The sequence below is a fragment of the Ornithorhynchus anatinus genome, chromosome 18 (genome assembly GCF_004115215.2).
Source record: "Ornithorhynchus anatinus isolate Pmale09 chromosome 18, mOrnAna1.pri.v4, whole genome shotgun sequence".
In the NCBI taxonomy this organism is placed as follows: domain Eukaryota; kingdom Metazoa; phylum Chordata; class Mammalia; order Monotremata; family Ornithorhynchidae; genus Ornithorhynchus; species Ornithorhynchus anatinus.
Genome location: NC_041745.1, coordinates 22329626 through 22345906, shown reverse-complemented (window position 1 = coordinate 22345906; position 16281 = coordinate 22329626). Strand labels below are relative to the sequence as shown.

Below are 16281 nucleotides of genomic sequence, written 5' to 3'. Positions count from 1 at the left end.
CTTGTTAGAGTCATAGGGAACATTTTCCTTCTGTCCCCAAGCTGTTTTCTGCTTATTATTACAATTAACATAAGCCATTGCCTGGCAAGAGGAAGATTAGAAACTCTTAATATTCATTTCAGAGTAAGAGGTCTCACTAGATTTTGGAATGAGAGTGGAAGGATAGGGGTATGTTGTGTCAGGGCCCCAGTTCTGAAGAGTATTGTGATTTACCTGAAATTCCTTTTAGATCCAATTTTGATTTGCTGGAAAATTTGCTTTTTCTGGACCCAGCTGGGTCCCCATAATGATGGCCTCCAAAAAAACTTTTGAGAGGAAAAACATCACAATTTTAGCTGAACCAGGCATGAATAACTCAGCTGCAGAGATTTCTGGAGGAGAGGGGTTGGGAATTGTATTGGTCAGACACTGTGTCCAGTGCTTTTCCTATAATGGTAAACCTTGAATGTTGTGACCACTTGATTTCCTAACCTGGAATGATTTCTCTTTTCTTCACAGACTGGGAGAAAGGAAAAAGGTGATCCGCTGAACATTGCTATTGACAAGATGACTAAGAAGACCAGAGACCTCCGGAGACAGGTACTGTTTGCTCTATAAAGGGCAAAAAAGGGACAGAGCTTTTGTAAATTGTTGTGATCCCTTCCAGTGCCTTAACTGAAATGCAGAAGAAAGCCAATTAGCTACATTAATTTGGACTGAGGATGGCTCAGGTAATCAGAAGTTCAGATAACCAAACCAAATTAGGTTTGGAGCTATTTTGGTCAGTACAATTGGGTTTGGTCATCTGAGATTCTTTCTTCAATTATCAGCAGTGTACTTGGTCATGCTCTAATGTGTGTTTTCACTGAGTGCTTTGAGAAGCAGCATGGCATAGTGGATAGAGCATGGGCCTGCAAGTTAGACGGACCTGGGTTCTAATCCTGGCTCTACCACTTGTCTGCTGGATGACGTTGGGCAAGTCACTTAACTTCTCTGAGTTTCATCTGTAGAGTGGGGATTGAGACTGTGAGCCCCACGTGGGACAGGGACTGTGTCCAACCTGGTTTGCTTTCATCCACCGCAATGCTTAGTACAATGCCAGACACATAGTAACCACTTTACAAATACCACAATAATTGTTATTATTATAGGCCTGCAAGGGTATTAGGGAACCCTAGCCAACAACATCATCCTGTGTGGCCCCCATGCACCTAGTATTAGAGGAATAGCTTGTGCACAGGCAGGTGACATCAGACTGGGGGAGAATTACAAGTTTTCCTTAAAGTAGGGCTCACTGCTTCTTCTTTTCTCTCTCCCTGCTCATTAAATTTAAATTTTTCTTCATATTATTTCATAAGCAACTCTCCTCTGTGAACCAAACTACACTGTGTTTAATTTGTATGATTGACTCTGCCTACCAACTGCTCAAACAGTTCATCTTGTTCGATTGCATCAACAGAAATAGGAGGCCAAATCCTGCTAAAATCATGTCTGTCTGTCAAGTTCTTGGATCCCAAATTTGTGTAACTCGACTCAGGCTTGTTGACTGTTTTGTATTGGAAACTCCATCATCATCCCAATTCCCGCTTGGATTCACCAAGAATATTCTTTGACTATGATGGCTTTATGTCTCTAGACATCAACACTGCCTTAGGAAATGAGGCAAATTATTTGTTCCTTTTATGGCCCCTGTTGTGGTCTGCGCTCATTTGAGCTTGCTTGAAAAAAGAAGAAGATACACATAATAGGAGAAACAGCAAACATAGATGACATTTCTCTTTCTTACAGACATATAGATTGGAAACCTTAAGCTCCCTTCATTCATTCATTCATTCAATCATATTTATTGAATGCTTACTCTCCTAAGTGCTTGGGAGAGTACAATACAATAAACAGACACCTTCCCTGTCCACAACAAGTCTTTGGTCTAGAGCAGAGGAAACAGAAATTCATATAAATTACAGATATTTACATAAGTGCTATGGGCCTGGGAGGGGGGATGAAAAAAGGGAGCAAGTCAGGGGTTGCAGAAGGGAGTGGGAGATGAGGAAAGGAGGGCTTAGTCAGGGAAGGCCTTTGGGTAGAGATGTGCCTTCAATAAGGCTTTGTAGACATGGGAGAGTAGTTGTCGGTAGAATTTGAGGAAGGAGGGCGTTCCAGGCCGGAGGCAAGATGTGGGCAAGGGGTCGATGGTGAGATAGGTGAGATCGAGGCACAGGAGAAGGTTAGCATTAGAGGAGTGAAGTATGCAGGCTCGGTTGTAGTAGGAGAATAGCGAGGTGAGGTAGGAGGGGGCAAGGTGATTGAGTGCTTTAAAGCCAGTGGTGAGTTTTTGTTCTAATGCAGAGGTGGATGCAGAGGAGAAAACCACTGGAGTTTTTTAAGGAGCGGGGAAACTTGTCCTGAATGTTTTTGCAGAAAAGTCCAGGCAGCAAAGGGAAGTATGGACTGGAGTGGGGAGAGACAGGTGGCTGGAAGTTCAGCAAGGAGGCTGATGCAGTAATCCAGAAAGGATAGGATGAGTGGTTGGCCACTGAGATGGAGTGTAACCTAGTGGAAAGAGCATGGTCTGTGAATCAAAAGACCTGGGTTCTAATCCCAGGCCTGCTACCTGCCTTCTGGTTGACCTAGTGCTTGTCACTTACCTTCTCTTTACCTCAGTTTCCTCATCTGCAAAATGGGGATCAATAGTAATAGTATTTATTAAAGCACTTACTGTGTGCAGAGCACTGTATTAAGCACTGGAAGAAAATACACAGGTGGGGATTAAACATGGTCCCTATCCCACATGGGGCTCACAGTTTAAAAGATTGAATTCCTGCTCTCCCTCTAATTTAGACTGGGGTCCCCAATGAGGACTAGACTGTTTCTGACCCGATTATCTTGTATAGCCCTCAGGGTTTAGTCCAGTGCTCCACACATAATAAGGGATTAACCCATACCACGATTATTATTGGGGTACTCAGAAGATTTACGATGGATATTAACTGTTGAGATTAACTGGTTTCTAATGAGAGAGATGAACAAAGGGTTCATCCCGCATTGGCACTATTTCAAAGTCTGCATTTCTAGAACAAATTTATGAGATTCAACATGTCCTAGTGGAAAAAGCACAGGTCTGGGAGTCTGAGGAGTCTAATCCCAGTCCGGCCGTATGTCGGCTGGGTGACCTTGGGAAAGTCACTTAACTTCCCTGTGTCTCAGTTACCTTTACAGTAAATTTGAGATTAAATCCTACTCTCCTGCTTAGACTGTGATCCCCATGCGGGAGGGGGGCAGTGCCCAATCTGATTAACTTGTATAATAATAGTGGTATTTGTTGAGCACTGATTGAGTGCCAGGCAGTTAAGTCCTGGGGTAGATACCAGTAAATCAGGTTGGACTCAATCCATGTCCCACTTGGGGCTTCCAGTCTCAATCCCCATTTTACAGAGAAGTAAAGTCACTTGCCCAAGGTCACAAAGCAGACAAGTGGCAGAGCGGGGAATAGAATAGATGACTTTCTGACTCCCAGGCCTGTTGTCTATCTACTATGCCATGCTGCTCCTCTCACCAAGTGCTAAGAACAGTACTAGGCACATAGTAAAAACTTAAGAAGTACCATAATTGTTATGATGGGGACATCAAAGTAGCTTTACTAACTTTGCATTAAATTACAAACGAGGTAATACATATGGGAGCCACATGTGGCCATGCTATCTGGGGGCCCCTGCAGACAAGGTTTATCCCCTCCAACTCCTCTGCCATCTCCCCCATTGCTGGTCTGCCTCTGACATCAACCTGGACTCTCTTTATGTCCCCAGTGAAGCTTGACCAGTGTCAGTTAATCAGCATTATTTTAATAGGAGACACACTCAGTGGTCAATATTTTTAAATAAGAATGACAATCATCTGTAATAATAATGACATTCAGGGACTGAGGAACTTTTGCCATCTCCTACTCTCTAGAACCACCAAAATTAAAGGTGCTGTTGGGACCCCATCCCCAACACCAGCATAAATCCTGATCAAGGGGTGAGGAAAAGCACAGTCTTAGTATTGGTTGAAATATGTGTGTGAAGAAACCAAACTGTGGTGACAACATGAATAATGAGGAGAACACTGAAGTCCAGAAGCCTGTGTTCTAGTCCTAGTTTTTCCTCTGAGGTCTTTGGACAAGTCCCTGAATGTCTCAGTGCCTCGCTGGTTATATCTGACTATGATTCTTCGGGCTTCCCTTCCTCACAGGGATATTCTATAGTGTGTATTGTGACTTGGTGATGATGCTCGAGCTGGCACTACAAAACCATTCAGTTCATGTTTCCACCTCCTCAAGAACCTCCAGTGGTCACCTATCCACATCTGCATCAAACAGAAACTCCTTACCAGAGGTTTTACAGCAATCAATCAACTTTCCCCCTCCTACCTTATTTCTCTGATTTCCTTCTACAACTCAGCCTGCAAACTTTGCTCCTCTAATGCCAACCTACTCATTGTACCTCGATCCCGCCTTTCTCACCTCCAACCTCTTGCCCACATCCTGCTTCTGGCCTGGAATGTCCTCTCTCTTTATATCTTACAGACGATCACTCTCCCCACCTTCAAAACCTTATTAAAGGCATATCTCCTACAAGCCACCTTCTCTGACTAAGCCCTCATTTTCTTTTCACCCTTACGCTGTCACCCTTACACTGGATTTCCACCCTTTATTCACCCCTCCCTCTTCCCCTCAGCAATTATTTCCATATCTGTAATTCATTTATTCATCTTAATGTCTGTCTCCCCCTTTTAAACTGTAAGCTTGTTGTGGGGAGGGAACTTGCCAACCAACTGTATTACATTTTATTCTCCCAAGCCCTTAGGATAGTGTTCTGCTCACTGTAAGCGCTCAATAAATATGATTGATCAATTGATCATTAAAGGATAAATTTGAGATTAACTGGAGAGGTCTGTCCCCATAGGCTGAAATGAGAAGTTAGTAAAAGAACGGATAGCTACTAATCTTGCTGAGCCCAAGTTGATCTGGAGTCTTGTTGTGGGTGATTATGGCTTAGTACATTTTATTACCTGGAATGGCCTCTAACCGCAGTTTCGCTGGAGGGGACATGCATCAGGATGAAAGACATGGTAGTGAATGAGCAAGCAGTATTTCTTGTGGACCCTTGGAGTGCAGACTTGGTGCTGTGGAAAATGGCGGGGAAGATGCTAGATCCTAGAAACTGTAGCTACACAGGAACAGGGACTGGAAATTGCAGGATTTCTCTGTTATCTCCCACCAGCCCTCTGTTCACCACATCTCTATCCTCACCCCTCACCACCACCCCAAACCTCTGATCCCCAGCAATCTACCCCATCAGCTCACTCCCAGATAACATGCCCAGTCCCCACATGCCATCCCATCCACAGATGAGCAAACTGAGGTATGAAGGAGTTAAATGACTTGACAAGGCCATACAGCAGATGGAGCAAGTGTTATAACCCAGGTCCTCTGACCTCCAGGCCCCTTCTCTGCCCACTAGGCCCAACTGTTTCTCTCTACCATGACCTCTCTTCTCTGCCATCTCCCATTTTCTCCTCCTCTCAGGACATCTTGCAGTTGTTGCAGTTGCTGCCTGCTGGAATTAGAACTCTGTTTTTGCTTAGCAGTGTCCTACAGCTAAGCCATGAATTGCTGCAAGAGTGAGGTGTTGGGAGATTTGCTTCATTCTTTCTTTCCTGGACCCAGCTGAAAGCTGGTATAAGCATAGAGATCAGTAATGGAAATGGAGAGTCAATGCCAAATAACTGTGGGAATCAGTTTGAGGTACCCAGCTAGTTCTCCAAAACTATTTCACCTGCATCCATTTAATAGAGCGCATCATCTGTTTGTTTTCTGACAAGACCCCTTGTGAAAGTCTGAATATAAGATTGTGAATTAAAGGCCACAGGCTGGCTTCTAAATTTCATCCTTATGTCAGTTTGGACTCCAGACCGAAAGGCTTCTTTGAATCTGTGGTGTTCTTTTTTTTCTTTTTTTGGTCTCTCACAAAATGTATTTCTTCTAGATGTTTATCACTGTGACACTGGCTTTTTATGGCACTCTAAAGTGCTTCAGAGAAAATGGAGAGTGTTTTAATATTGCTGATTTACTCTTACAGGTCTGCAGCAATTTCCTTACTGCCTAATTATAAGCCTTGGTTTAATTTACTCTACACATAATGTTTACTGATGCACATATGGTCCCATATTTCAGTAAACTGTACCCAGAACAGGTATTTTTTGAGGCGGGATGTTGGAAAATTTCTTGGCAATGAAGACAGGTTTGCAACATAATTTACAGAGCACGTTCCACCATTACAGTCTGGAGCGAGACATGGAAAAGGCTTAAAAACTTAGAGAGATACAAGGTTCATTTTGGTTAGGAGATTTAGTAGAGGGGATGGGAAGTGGAAAGGGTAGAGATAGATTTTAAGCTCCTTGAGGTCAGATTCTCTACCAGATTCTGTGAGATCTGGTGTTGGGATGGAGGAGAGCAGAATTTTCTCCCTCTTGCCAAAAGGTCCTCATGGAAATGCACTCTGGAAAGGTAGGATTGCAGATAGGCACCAGGGTCTCAGAGTGCTTCCTGAAGCCAGGACAGCTGGTTTTCTCTCCTAACAATCCTGAAGTCCACATGGCTGCTGCGTGTTGGCTGTTTGGTGCCATCTCCAGCGTGTTGGACAGTGCAAAGAGCCTGGCCACCAAGGACCATTTGCCCATTGGGTCATCTCTCACTTGATCAGGCAAACACCAGCTTCAGAAGAAGACAGGTGGCGAGGAAGAGGGTGAAGGTGTTTCCCTTCCTGATGCCAGGGAGTGTGATTTCAGCTTTGGAAAGGTTTATTATAATCAATCATTGGTATCTATTAAGTGCTTACTATGTGCAGAGCACTGTACTAAGTTTTCTTTATTGTATTTTATTATTATTATCATCACTATTATCACTGTTGATGATGACGATATGATGCTTGGTTGATATTATAATAAGCATTTGATCTGTCATATCTTTTGCATTTTTTCCTTTCGTTTACTTATTATCCTCAATATTAGGTTTACTATGTAAACATAAATAATGTGCACATCCACCAAAGTGATCATCCAAAAAGAACAAACAGCCTTGACAGTAACTGACAAAACATAACTCAGCTCAGAAACTTCCCTGATCCCAGTAAAAAACTAGCTGAAATATGTGATCAAAACACTTGCAACATCCATTCCTTCCTGAGTGACACAGGGTTTATTGGGCAGCCTGCAGGCGGTCAACCATAATTTTGGAGACTTCCATCTTGGGTTCATATTAAGCCTCCCTTCCCATGCATGGGATGAACTGTGTTCTGTTGCAAATGGAGGGCTCTGTACTGATTATTTCTGATTACACTTATCTCTGCCTTGTCCGGTGAAAAATCCTCTTGCTCAGTCTGTATGCTCCTCCTGATCTAAGTTGTGCCCTCAGAGCAACTGAGGCCCCTTTCAGATCCACATTAATTCATTCAAAGTAAGAGTAAATGCTTTAGCCAAGTATTGCTTGGGGAAAATTTCTCCCTTCGGCGGGTGTATTAACAATCAGCCTGGCTAATTTATAATTGATTCAAATCCACTTACTTAGGGTAGGCCAATATCAGTTCTGGTCACAGAGAATGAGGATTTTTAATTTTCTTTCCCGAGTAGGCGATTGATGAGAAGGTTGGCATGAAGTGTATTCAGTGGGGGTTATGCCCAGAAGTCTCAGCCTAACACTGTCAATTGAGAAGTGAGAGAGAGTAGGGAAGGTGAGAGAAAATGCAACTACTTTTCAGGAAAATAATAATAAATATTGAGCAATGAATAAGGTATATTGCTAATGCAAGGTAGCTCTACTGGATGAACCTATTTCAACAGTTCATCAATAATTGAAGTGGTCTAGAAGTGAGGTCAAACACACAATATAGAATGCCTTCCCCTTCTTTAAAAATAATGGGTAATGGGAGAAGAGTCTCGAATGGAGAGCACAAAAAAAAGTGAGTAAAGAAAAAGCTGCTAGAGAAAGAGATGTGTTGCTGAAAAATCAGTGGCATTAATCTCCTACAGCACGATCACCTCTTCATTCAAAACTGAGCCCTAGATTGAGCTCATTTCAAAGGACATTGATATTGTAATAAAGTGTGATACATAAACACATTTAAATGTTTTTAATAAATAAAATGTCAGACTAATTATAATGTTGTTATAAATAAGCTGTGGGTGGCAGTGAACCAAATAATAATTGTGGTATTTGTTAAGCACTTACTATGAGCCAGGCACTGTGCTAAGTGCTGGGTGGATACAAACAAATTGGGTTGGATACAGTCCCTATCCCACATGGAGCTTGCTTTTATAATTCCCATTCTAGAGATGAGGTAGCTGAGGCACAGAGAAGTGAATTGACTTGCCCAAGGTCACACAACAGATGAGTGGCAGAGCTGGGATTAGAACCCAGGTCCTTCTGAACCCACATCCCTCTGAATCCTAGGTCTGTGCTCTATCCACTAGGCCATGCTGCTTCCCCATGACAATAGGTTGCAAAATAGTCAGCATTTGACTGCATTTTTCTGTTCTTATTTGGTAGGCACCATACAGTCTTTCAGAACATTTTCAAAATGTCTTTCCAAACATCTTTTCAAAAGTCACCCTCCACTTGGTACTCTGCTACACCTCTGCAGATGAACTTTTACTACGGTAATACAGTCAATCATCCTTTCCTGCCTGGATTACTGCATCAGCCTCCTTGCTGACCTCCCAGCCTCCTGTCTCTCCCCACTTCAGTCCATGAGAAGCAGCGTGGCTCAGTGGAAAGAGCGCAGGCTTTGGAGTCAGGGTTCATGAGTTCAAATCCCAGCTCTGCCACTTGTCAGCTGTGTGACTGTGGGCAAGTCACTTAACTTCTCTGTGCCTCAGTTCCCTCATCTGTAAAATGGGGATTAAGACTGTGAGCCCCACGTGGGACAACCTGATTCCCCTATGTCTACCCCAGCGCTTAGAACAGTGCTCGGCACATAGTAAGCGCTTAACAAATACCAACATTATTATTATACTGCACTCTGTAGTCTGGATCATTTTTCTACAAAAACTTTCAGGCCATGTCATCCTGCTCCTCAGAAACCTCCAGTGGTTGTCCATCCACTTCTGCATCAAACAAAAACTCCTCAGCACTGGCTTTAAAACACTCTACCACCTTTCCCCCTCCTACCTCACCTCACTACTGTCCTTCTATAATCAAGCCTGCACACTTCACTCCTCTAATTCTAGCCTTCTCACTGTGCTTCCATCTCCCCTATCTCACTGCCAACCCCTAACCTACATCCTGCCTCTGTCTTGAAACACCCTTTCTCCTTAAATCTGACAGACAATTTCTCTCCCCAGCTTCAAAGCCTTATTGAAGGCACATCTCCTCCATGAGGCCTTTCCAGACTGAGCCCCTCCTTTCTTCTTCTCCCACTCCCTTATGTGTTGCCCTGATTTGCTCTCTTGGTTCTTCCCCCCTTCCATCCCCACAGCACTTATATACATATCTGTAATTTATTTATTTGTATTGATATCTGTCTCCCCGCCTCTAGATTGTAAGCTTGTTGTGAACGGGGAATGTGTCTGTTTATGGCTGTATTGTGCTCTCCTGAGCTCGTAGTACAGTGCTCTGCACACAGTGAGTTTTCAATAATTATGATTGAATGAATTAATGAATGTATCATTATCAGGTTTATCCCCAGAAATACTCAGTACCCAAAGAGGCTGGGTTTTCTCAGACAGATTGGAATTTGTTATTATTATTATCTTTCTACAGAAACATTCAGGGCATGTCACCCCATTCCTCAAAAATCTCCAGTGGTTGTCTATCAACCTCCAATTCAAACAAAATCTCCTCATCATTGGTTTCAAAGCTCTCCATCACCTTGCCCCTTCTTACCTCACCTCCCTTCTCTCCTTCTACATCCTAGCCCAGACACTCAACTCCTTTGGTGCTAACCTTCTCACTGTGCCTCGATCTCGCCTGTCTGCCGTCAACCCCTGGGCCACATCCTACCTCTGGCCTGGAATGCCTTCCCTTCTCAAATCCACCAAATAATCCCTCTTCCCCCCTTCAAAGCCCTACTGAAGGTTAACCTCCTCCAAGAGGTCTTCCCAGACTAAGACCCCTTTTCCTCAGCTCCCCCCGATTCTGCATCACCTCGACTTGCTCCCTTTCACTCTTTCCCCCCTTCCCCTTCCCAAAACTCTTATGTATATATCTATAATTACATTTGCTTATATTGATGACTGTTTACTTGTGTTGATATGTATACATCTATAATTCAATTAATTATGATGATGCCTGTTTGCATGTTTTGACATCTGTCTGCCCCCTTCTAGAGTGTAAGCCCAGTGTGGGCAGGGATTGCCTCTCTTTATCGCTGAATTGTATTTTCCAAGTGCTTAGTACAGTGCTCTGCCCAATAAATATGATTGAATGAGTGAATGAATGAAGTCTAAGAGTGGGGTAATTATGAGGAAACAACTCTTACTGTGTAGAGAAAAGAGAGGAATGGGGTTTGAGTTGAATTATACATATCTGATACATGGATCAGATTTCCTGAGTAATCATTTAAACTCCAGGTCCATGTCTCCTGGTAAGACCTAGCGACAGCTACCCATTGCATCCTAGCCTGAGATTTGGTAGTCCAGTGGAAGTTCTGGATGTATTATAAGAGCTGGGTGGCCTTGGAAAAACTGGGAAATGGCAGAGATCTCCCCCTTGCTCCTCTGGCAGTTCAAGGCAGACATTAGATAGCAAAGTCACCAACTCCTTCCTTGCAATGCCTTAAAGTAAGCTCTTAACAAATGCTGTAAAAAAATGCCTCTTCCTAATGGCACAAAACAAGATATAGGGCAATTTCAGAGGAAAAAAGAACAACAACAAAAACCCCCTTCAGTATGCTTTTCAATGGGAGGATTTGGGAAACACCCTTTAATCCCTCAGTCACAGAAATTACTCCAAATTTGAATACCTGGGGTGTAGATTGTAGAGCATGACAATTTTTGGTTACTTATTCTGATAATCTAGTTGAATAGATTAAATTAAATTGTGGTCAGTGACTCAAAAGAAAGGAGGGGGATGGTGAGAGTAACACTAAATTCATCCAGAATTTGCACATAGAGTTTTGGAGGAAAATGAATCCATTAGTGAGAAAAAGAGTTAACTGAATACTGGTAAGAACTTCCAGGTGAAATGAGCTTGCCTTACAATTTCCACCCCTAAAAGGAAATCATCCATCATAAAAGAGAAAGGCAAACTTGGATCTGAGCAATCCCAAAACCTCCTGGCTGCAGGAAACACCTTCAGTTGCTCATGCTGCAGCCCTGTGCAGTAGTTAAAGATGGAGGGAAAGAAGAATATATCAAGTTGGGTCTCCAGGGAGAGAATTCAGCCAGGAAAAATGCAATTATCCCAGCAGGAGAAGAACCAGGGATCTTGGCTCAGAATGCTCCATTTTAAAAGTGAGATCGGATCTTTAATGACCACAAATGGTCAGGACCTCCAGAGGTAAATTTATCAAAAGGCTTTGGCTCTGCAGATCCTTAACTCTTCACCTATCCCAGTTCCTGGTGACATCTGACTTAGAAAACTGCCTTCCATGGTTTCAAAAGCCGTGGTTAAGGTCGAGGTGCAAAATAATCTTGGAAAGGCATTTCAAAAGCTTCTGTGCAGGGATATTTTCTGATTTCAACTTGGCATGCCTCATCTCTTTAATAATGAAAACTCTGCATCTGCTGGCATTGTTGATAAGTGGTTGGTTTCCATCGATGCCCAATTACAAGAACTCAAGAAACAACAGACTGGTAGGAGGCTATCTGTGGGTTCAGAATCCACCGTGTGTGTCGCAAACGGCAGTGAGGACAGTGTCATTGGGTGCTGCAGAGAAGAAAGCCCTGGTAAATTTTGGTTGCTGGTAGATTCTGACTTGGCAAAAATTAACAACTGTTTAGGGTCATTAATCTGGAGCCTGTGTTGGGATTAGCCATTTAATCCTTGACATGAGTGTTTGCCCCTAAGGACGTTGTGTCGGGGAAACAGCCCTCTAAATGAAAAACACCATTCAGAGGGACAGTTAAACCTCTCCCATTGCAATTAAAGCCCTGTAGCCACAGTGATGAAACAGACTAGTGTTTAAGGCAGTTGAGTCCTTAGCTACCAGCTACTGCAAGCTGCCAGGTGACTGTGAGTATCATAAGCAAAGAGGGAGTGTGGAAACAAATAGGTGGCTTACTGCTGATGACTTATACAGAGTTTCTATCTGATTGGAGGCTAATTGTATTTCCACCTCTGAAATCTGCATCCATTTGTCTGACGAAGCTTAGAAGCTCATTTATTCTCCTGCCCTTTGATTGGCTTTTAAAAATTGTCAATTAAAAACATAGAGGGATGATACTATAAAAAGATACTGCAGCCAAATCTCGTTATGTCATGATGTGCTTTCTTCAAAATCCTCCTTTCTCTGAAAAGGAGTACCTGAAATAGCCATTAATTTTTCTTTGCTCCTATTACTATATGCTCTCCTTGACCTGAGACTGAGACAGGGTCAGCAAAAGAGCAATAATATCTACTCGATACAGGAGATCAGCTTGTGGGATTCTCACATGAGGAGTGCTGATAATTTAAAAGTCAACTGCCCCATGTGTTTCATTGTGCAAACCTGGTGATGCTTTAGTAAGAAAGTCCTTACTATTTCTTTTCTTGGGATACCTGAGTACATTGGCTGGAATCAAACTTATACACAGGTCACCATTTTTAAATATATCACAATAGGGTGTTTATAGGGTAAACCTGTATCCCTATGCATTAGGGTACCGATTTCAGATATTATTGAGAGAAATCCCGCTTCCTGTTACTTGACGGAATGGGACAAAGAAATAGAAAACTGAATTGAGATAGCCAGCATGTCCTTTGGGAGACTGTTAGAGAATGTGGTATCAGACTCCACTCCAAACTAAATGTCTACAGAGCAGTAATATTGTTTAACAGCTCTCGAGCCCTGGATCACCCATAGTCATAATGGACTGGAAGGCTAAAACTGGGTCTATTTCTGCTGTGTGTGTTTTTGTCACCAAGTTCAGTGTTCTGGATCCAGTAGCACCTCATCAACAGTGTCCATGATGATGATGGTGGTGACAACTAGAGTGAAATCCTAGTTCCATTTTTGTGTAAGAACTGTTAGAGGAAATATTGGTTAAAGAAGAGTGATGTTTCATCAAACTGGATAAGCTCCCTATAGACTGTAAGCTTATTGTGGGCAGGTAATGTGTCTGCTTATTGTCGTATTGTACTCTCCCAGGTGCTTAGTACAGTGCTCTACACACAGTAAATGCTCAATCAATATTATTTAATGAATGAATGAATGAATGCTTTGGAGCACTCACTCGATGCCGAGCTTTTAACCAAATACCTATCTGTTTGCATAACCGCTTCCACCACAGAACTGCCCTGCCATTATTTGTGAGGAGGAAATACAAGATTCTCTTTAGTACCACGGAATCTTCAGCAGTGATAGCGCCACATTATTATGATATCCGGGAACAAGAGAAGGGGCAGAATGCAAGTAAAGATTTGAGGTGGGCTTTAGCTAGGGGATGGGAAGCGTTTTCTTTGAAACAAACCATAGCAGGGGATGAAGAGGAGCACACTAAAGCAGCAGCCACAGACTCCCACAACGAGGGTGGGAATTTCTTCTTCGAAATAGGTGCCCACCTCTGCAGGTGGAAAAGGAGAAGGAAAGGGGTTATGAATTTGCTGAGTGCCTATTTTATGCAGCCCTTGGGAGAGGGCAGTAGAAAAAAGATTTACAAGTGCCCTCCTACCTCTCTCTTCCTTTTCCCCTCCTTTCTTCCTTTTCTTTCTGCTCCTCTTGTGTCACCTGCCTCCATGATTGAAAGACAGTTTTTATATGACACTGGGTAATAACCTTACCCCTGTTTTAATATTCCAAAAATTATGCACAAAGTGGGGCAATTATGCAACTAGGATGTGGTATGGTTACAAATGTATCTCTGCCTTCCAGAAGCTTACACTCTGAAATGGCAGAAAGCACACATGTGGTATACATATCAACACATTCACAATGCACACATACACACGCATGCATTCACACACATATACACATACAGGTAGTTGTGAGCTTTACAAAGATCATCTTCAGTTTTTGATTTTTTTGACTCCATGGATGCCCCTTGTCTCCTGGCATAATGGAGCCATTTATATGAAACTGAAAAGAATTCAAGGCCTCCCTTCCTTCTACTGCCCTTCATTTAGAACCTGGAGAAAAATACAGCGACATCTTTGCAGCAGTTATTTACATTGATGAATTGCTCTAATTGGATAAAATAGCCTGGTAGTGCTGAGCTAATACCTTTAAATGTCTTGTCTTGGGCAATTAATATTCCCTTGTCACACATCCATTTAAATCATTGGAAGAAAGTCTTGCATTCTTGACTCCTGTCAGATGTAACAAATGATTTTGTCAAGTCATCCCTACCTGCTTCTGTTGATTGATAGCTAAATTTGTAGTCTCAATGCTTATGTAAAAACTGTTAACAGTAGCTTTCAACTTGTAGGAAAGGCCATTAAAAAGAATCTAATCATCATTTTAGACAGAAATTATATTGCTTGTTTACAGGTGGGATCACTGTATGCTACTCCATCAATCAATCGTATATATTGAGCACTTACTGTGTGCAGAGCATTGTACTAAGCTACTCTTCACTAACTACATAAATACCAGTGCCCATGAAGTAATGACAGCTGTCTTTATGCCTTTTCACATTCAGCAATTGAGAGTTCAGGATCTTCCCAATCCACACCTTTGTTTGATCTTGTCTACATCAAGCTGCACTGCTTCAATCTTGAGCTGCTACATTGGATCCTGTATTTGATTTACACCTATTTTAATCTAGGGTCCATTTCTTTATGGTATGAAACATCGTTTTCATAAGAAACAGCTGCCTCTTCATCATAAAGCCATTATTTTCACTTTCCTTCTTGAAGTTCTTCACATCTCCTCTAATTTCTCCAGCCTCTAAATCTTGATTCCACCTGTCCATTGTACAAGTAGCAACCACCCTGCCGCTATCCAACTCTTCTCTCAATTAATCATATTCATTGAAAGCTTATTATGCTCAGAAGACTGTAATAAGATCTTGGGAAGTACTATACAGTAGAGTCGGCAGACAAACTCTTCGCCTATAGCAAGCTCACAGTCTAGGGAGGGAGACAGACATTAGCATAAATAAAAAAATAAAGTACAGATAAGTGCTTTGGAGCTAAGGAAGGGGTGAATGAAGGGAGTAAATCAGGGAAACACAGAAGGGAGTGGAAAAAGCAGTGTGGCTCAGTGGAAAGAGCACGGGCTTTGGAGTCAGAGTTCATGGGTTCGAATCCCGGCTCGGCCACTTGTCAGCTGTGTGACTTTGGGCAAGTCACTTAACTTCTCTGTGCCTCAGTTACCTCATCTGTAAAATGGGGATTAAGACTGTGAGCCCCACGTGGGACAACCTGATTCCCCTGTGTCTACCCCAGCGCTTAGAACAGTGCTCGGCACATAGTAAGCGCTTAACAAATACCAACATTAAAAAGAAGAAATGAGGGCTCATTCAGAGATATCCTCTTGGAGGAGTTTTGCCTTCAGTAAGGATTTAAAGGTGGGGAGAGTAATTGTCAGTCAGATATGAAGGGGGAGGGAGTTCTAGGCCAGAGGCAGGATATGGACATGAAATCAAAAGTGACAAAGTCGAGACAGAGGTACAGTGAGTGGGTTGGTAGTAGAGGAGTGAATTGTGAATTGTTGTAATAGCAGAGCAGCGAGGTAGGGTAGGAGGGGACAAGGTGAGTTCATGCTTAAAATCTGTTGGTAAATAATAATAATGATATTGGTATTTGTTAAGCACTCACTATGTGCAGAGCACTATTCTAAGTGCTGGGGTAGATACAGGGTAATCAGGTTGTCCCACCTGAGGCTCACAGTTAATTCCCATTTTACAGCTGAGGCAACTGAGGCACAGAGAAGTTAAATTCATTCATTCATTCAATAGTATTAATTGAGCGCTTACTATGTGCAGAGCACTGTACTAAGCTCTTGGAATGTACAATTCGGCAACAGACAGAGACAATCCCTGCCCAATGACGGGCTTACAGTCTAATCAGGGGAGTGACTTGCCCACAGTCACACAGCTGACAAGTGGCAGAGCCAGGATTCAAATCCATGACCTCTGACTCCCAAGCCGTGCTCTTTCCACTGAGCCACGCTGGTCTCGGGTCTCCCAAAT

General features: G+C 42.7%; 1 protein-coding gene across 6 annotated transcripts in view; it reads left to right on the top strand.

The window, feature by feature from the left end:
* Nucleotides 1-16281, top strand: part of CTNNA2 (catenin alpha 2) — a 1145386-nt gene that overhangs the window by 877103 nt on the left and 252002 nt on the right. For all 6 annotated transcript variants that reach the window (XM_029083155.1, XM_029083152.2, XM_029083150.2 and 3 more), the window contains one exon: nt 499-579. In XM_029083155.1, coding sequence (XP_028938988.1) covers nt 499-579 — 81 coding nt within the window. The remainder of the gene's footprint in view (nt 1-498; nt 580-16281) is intronic.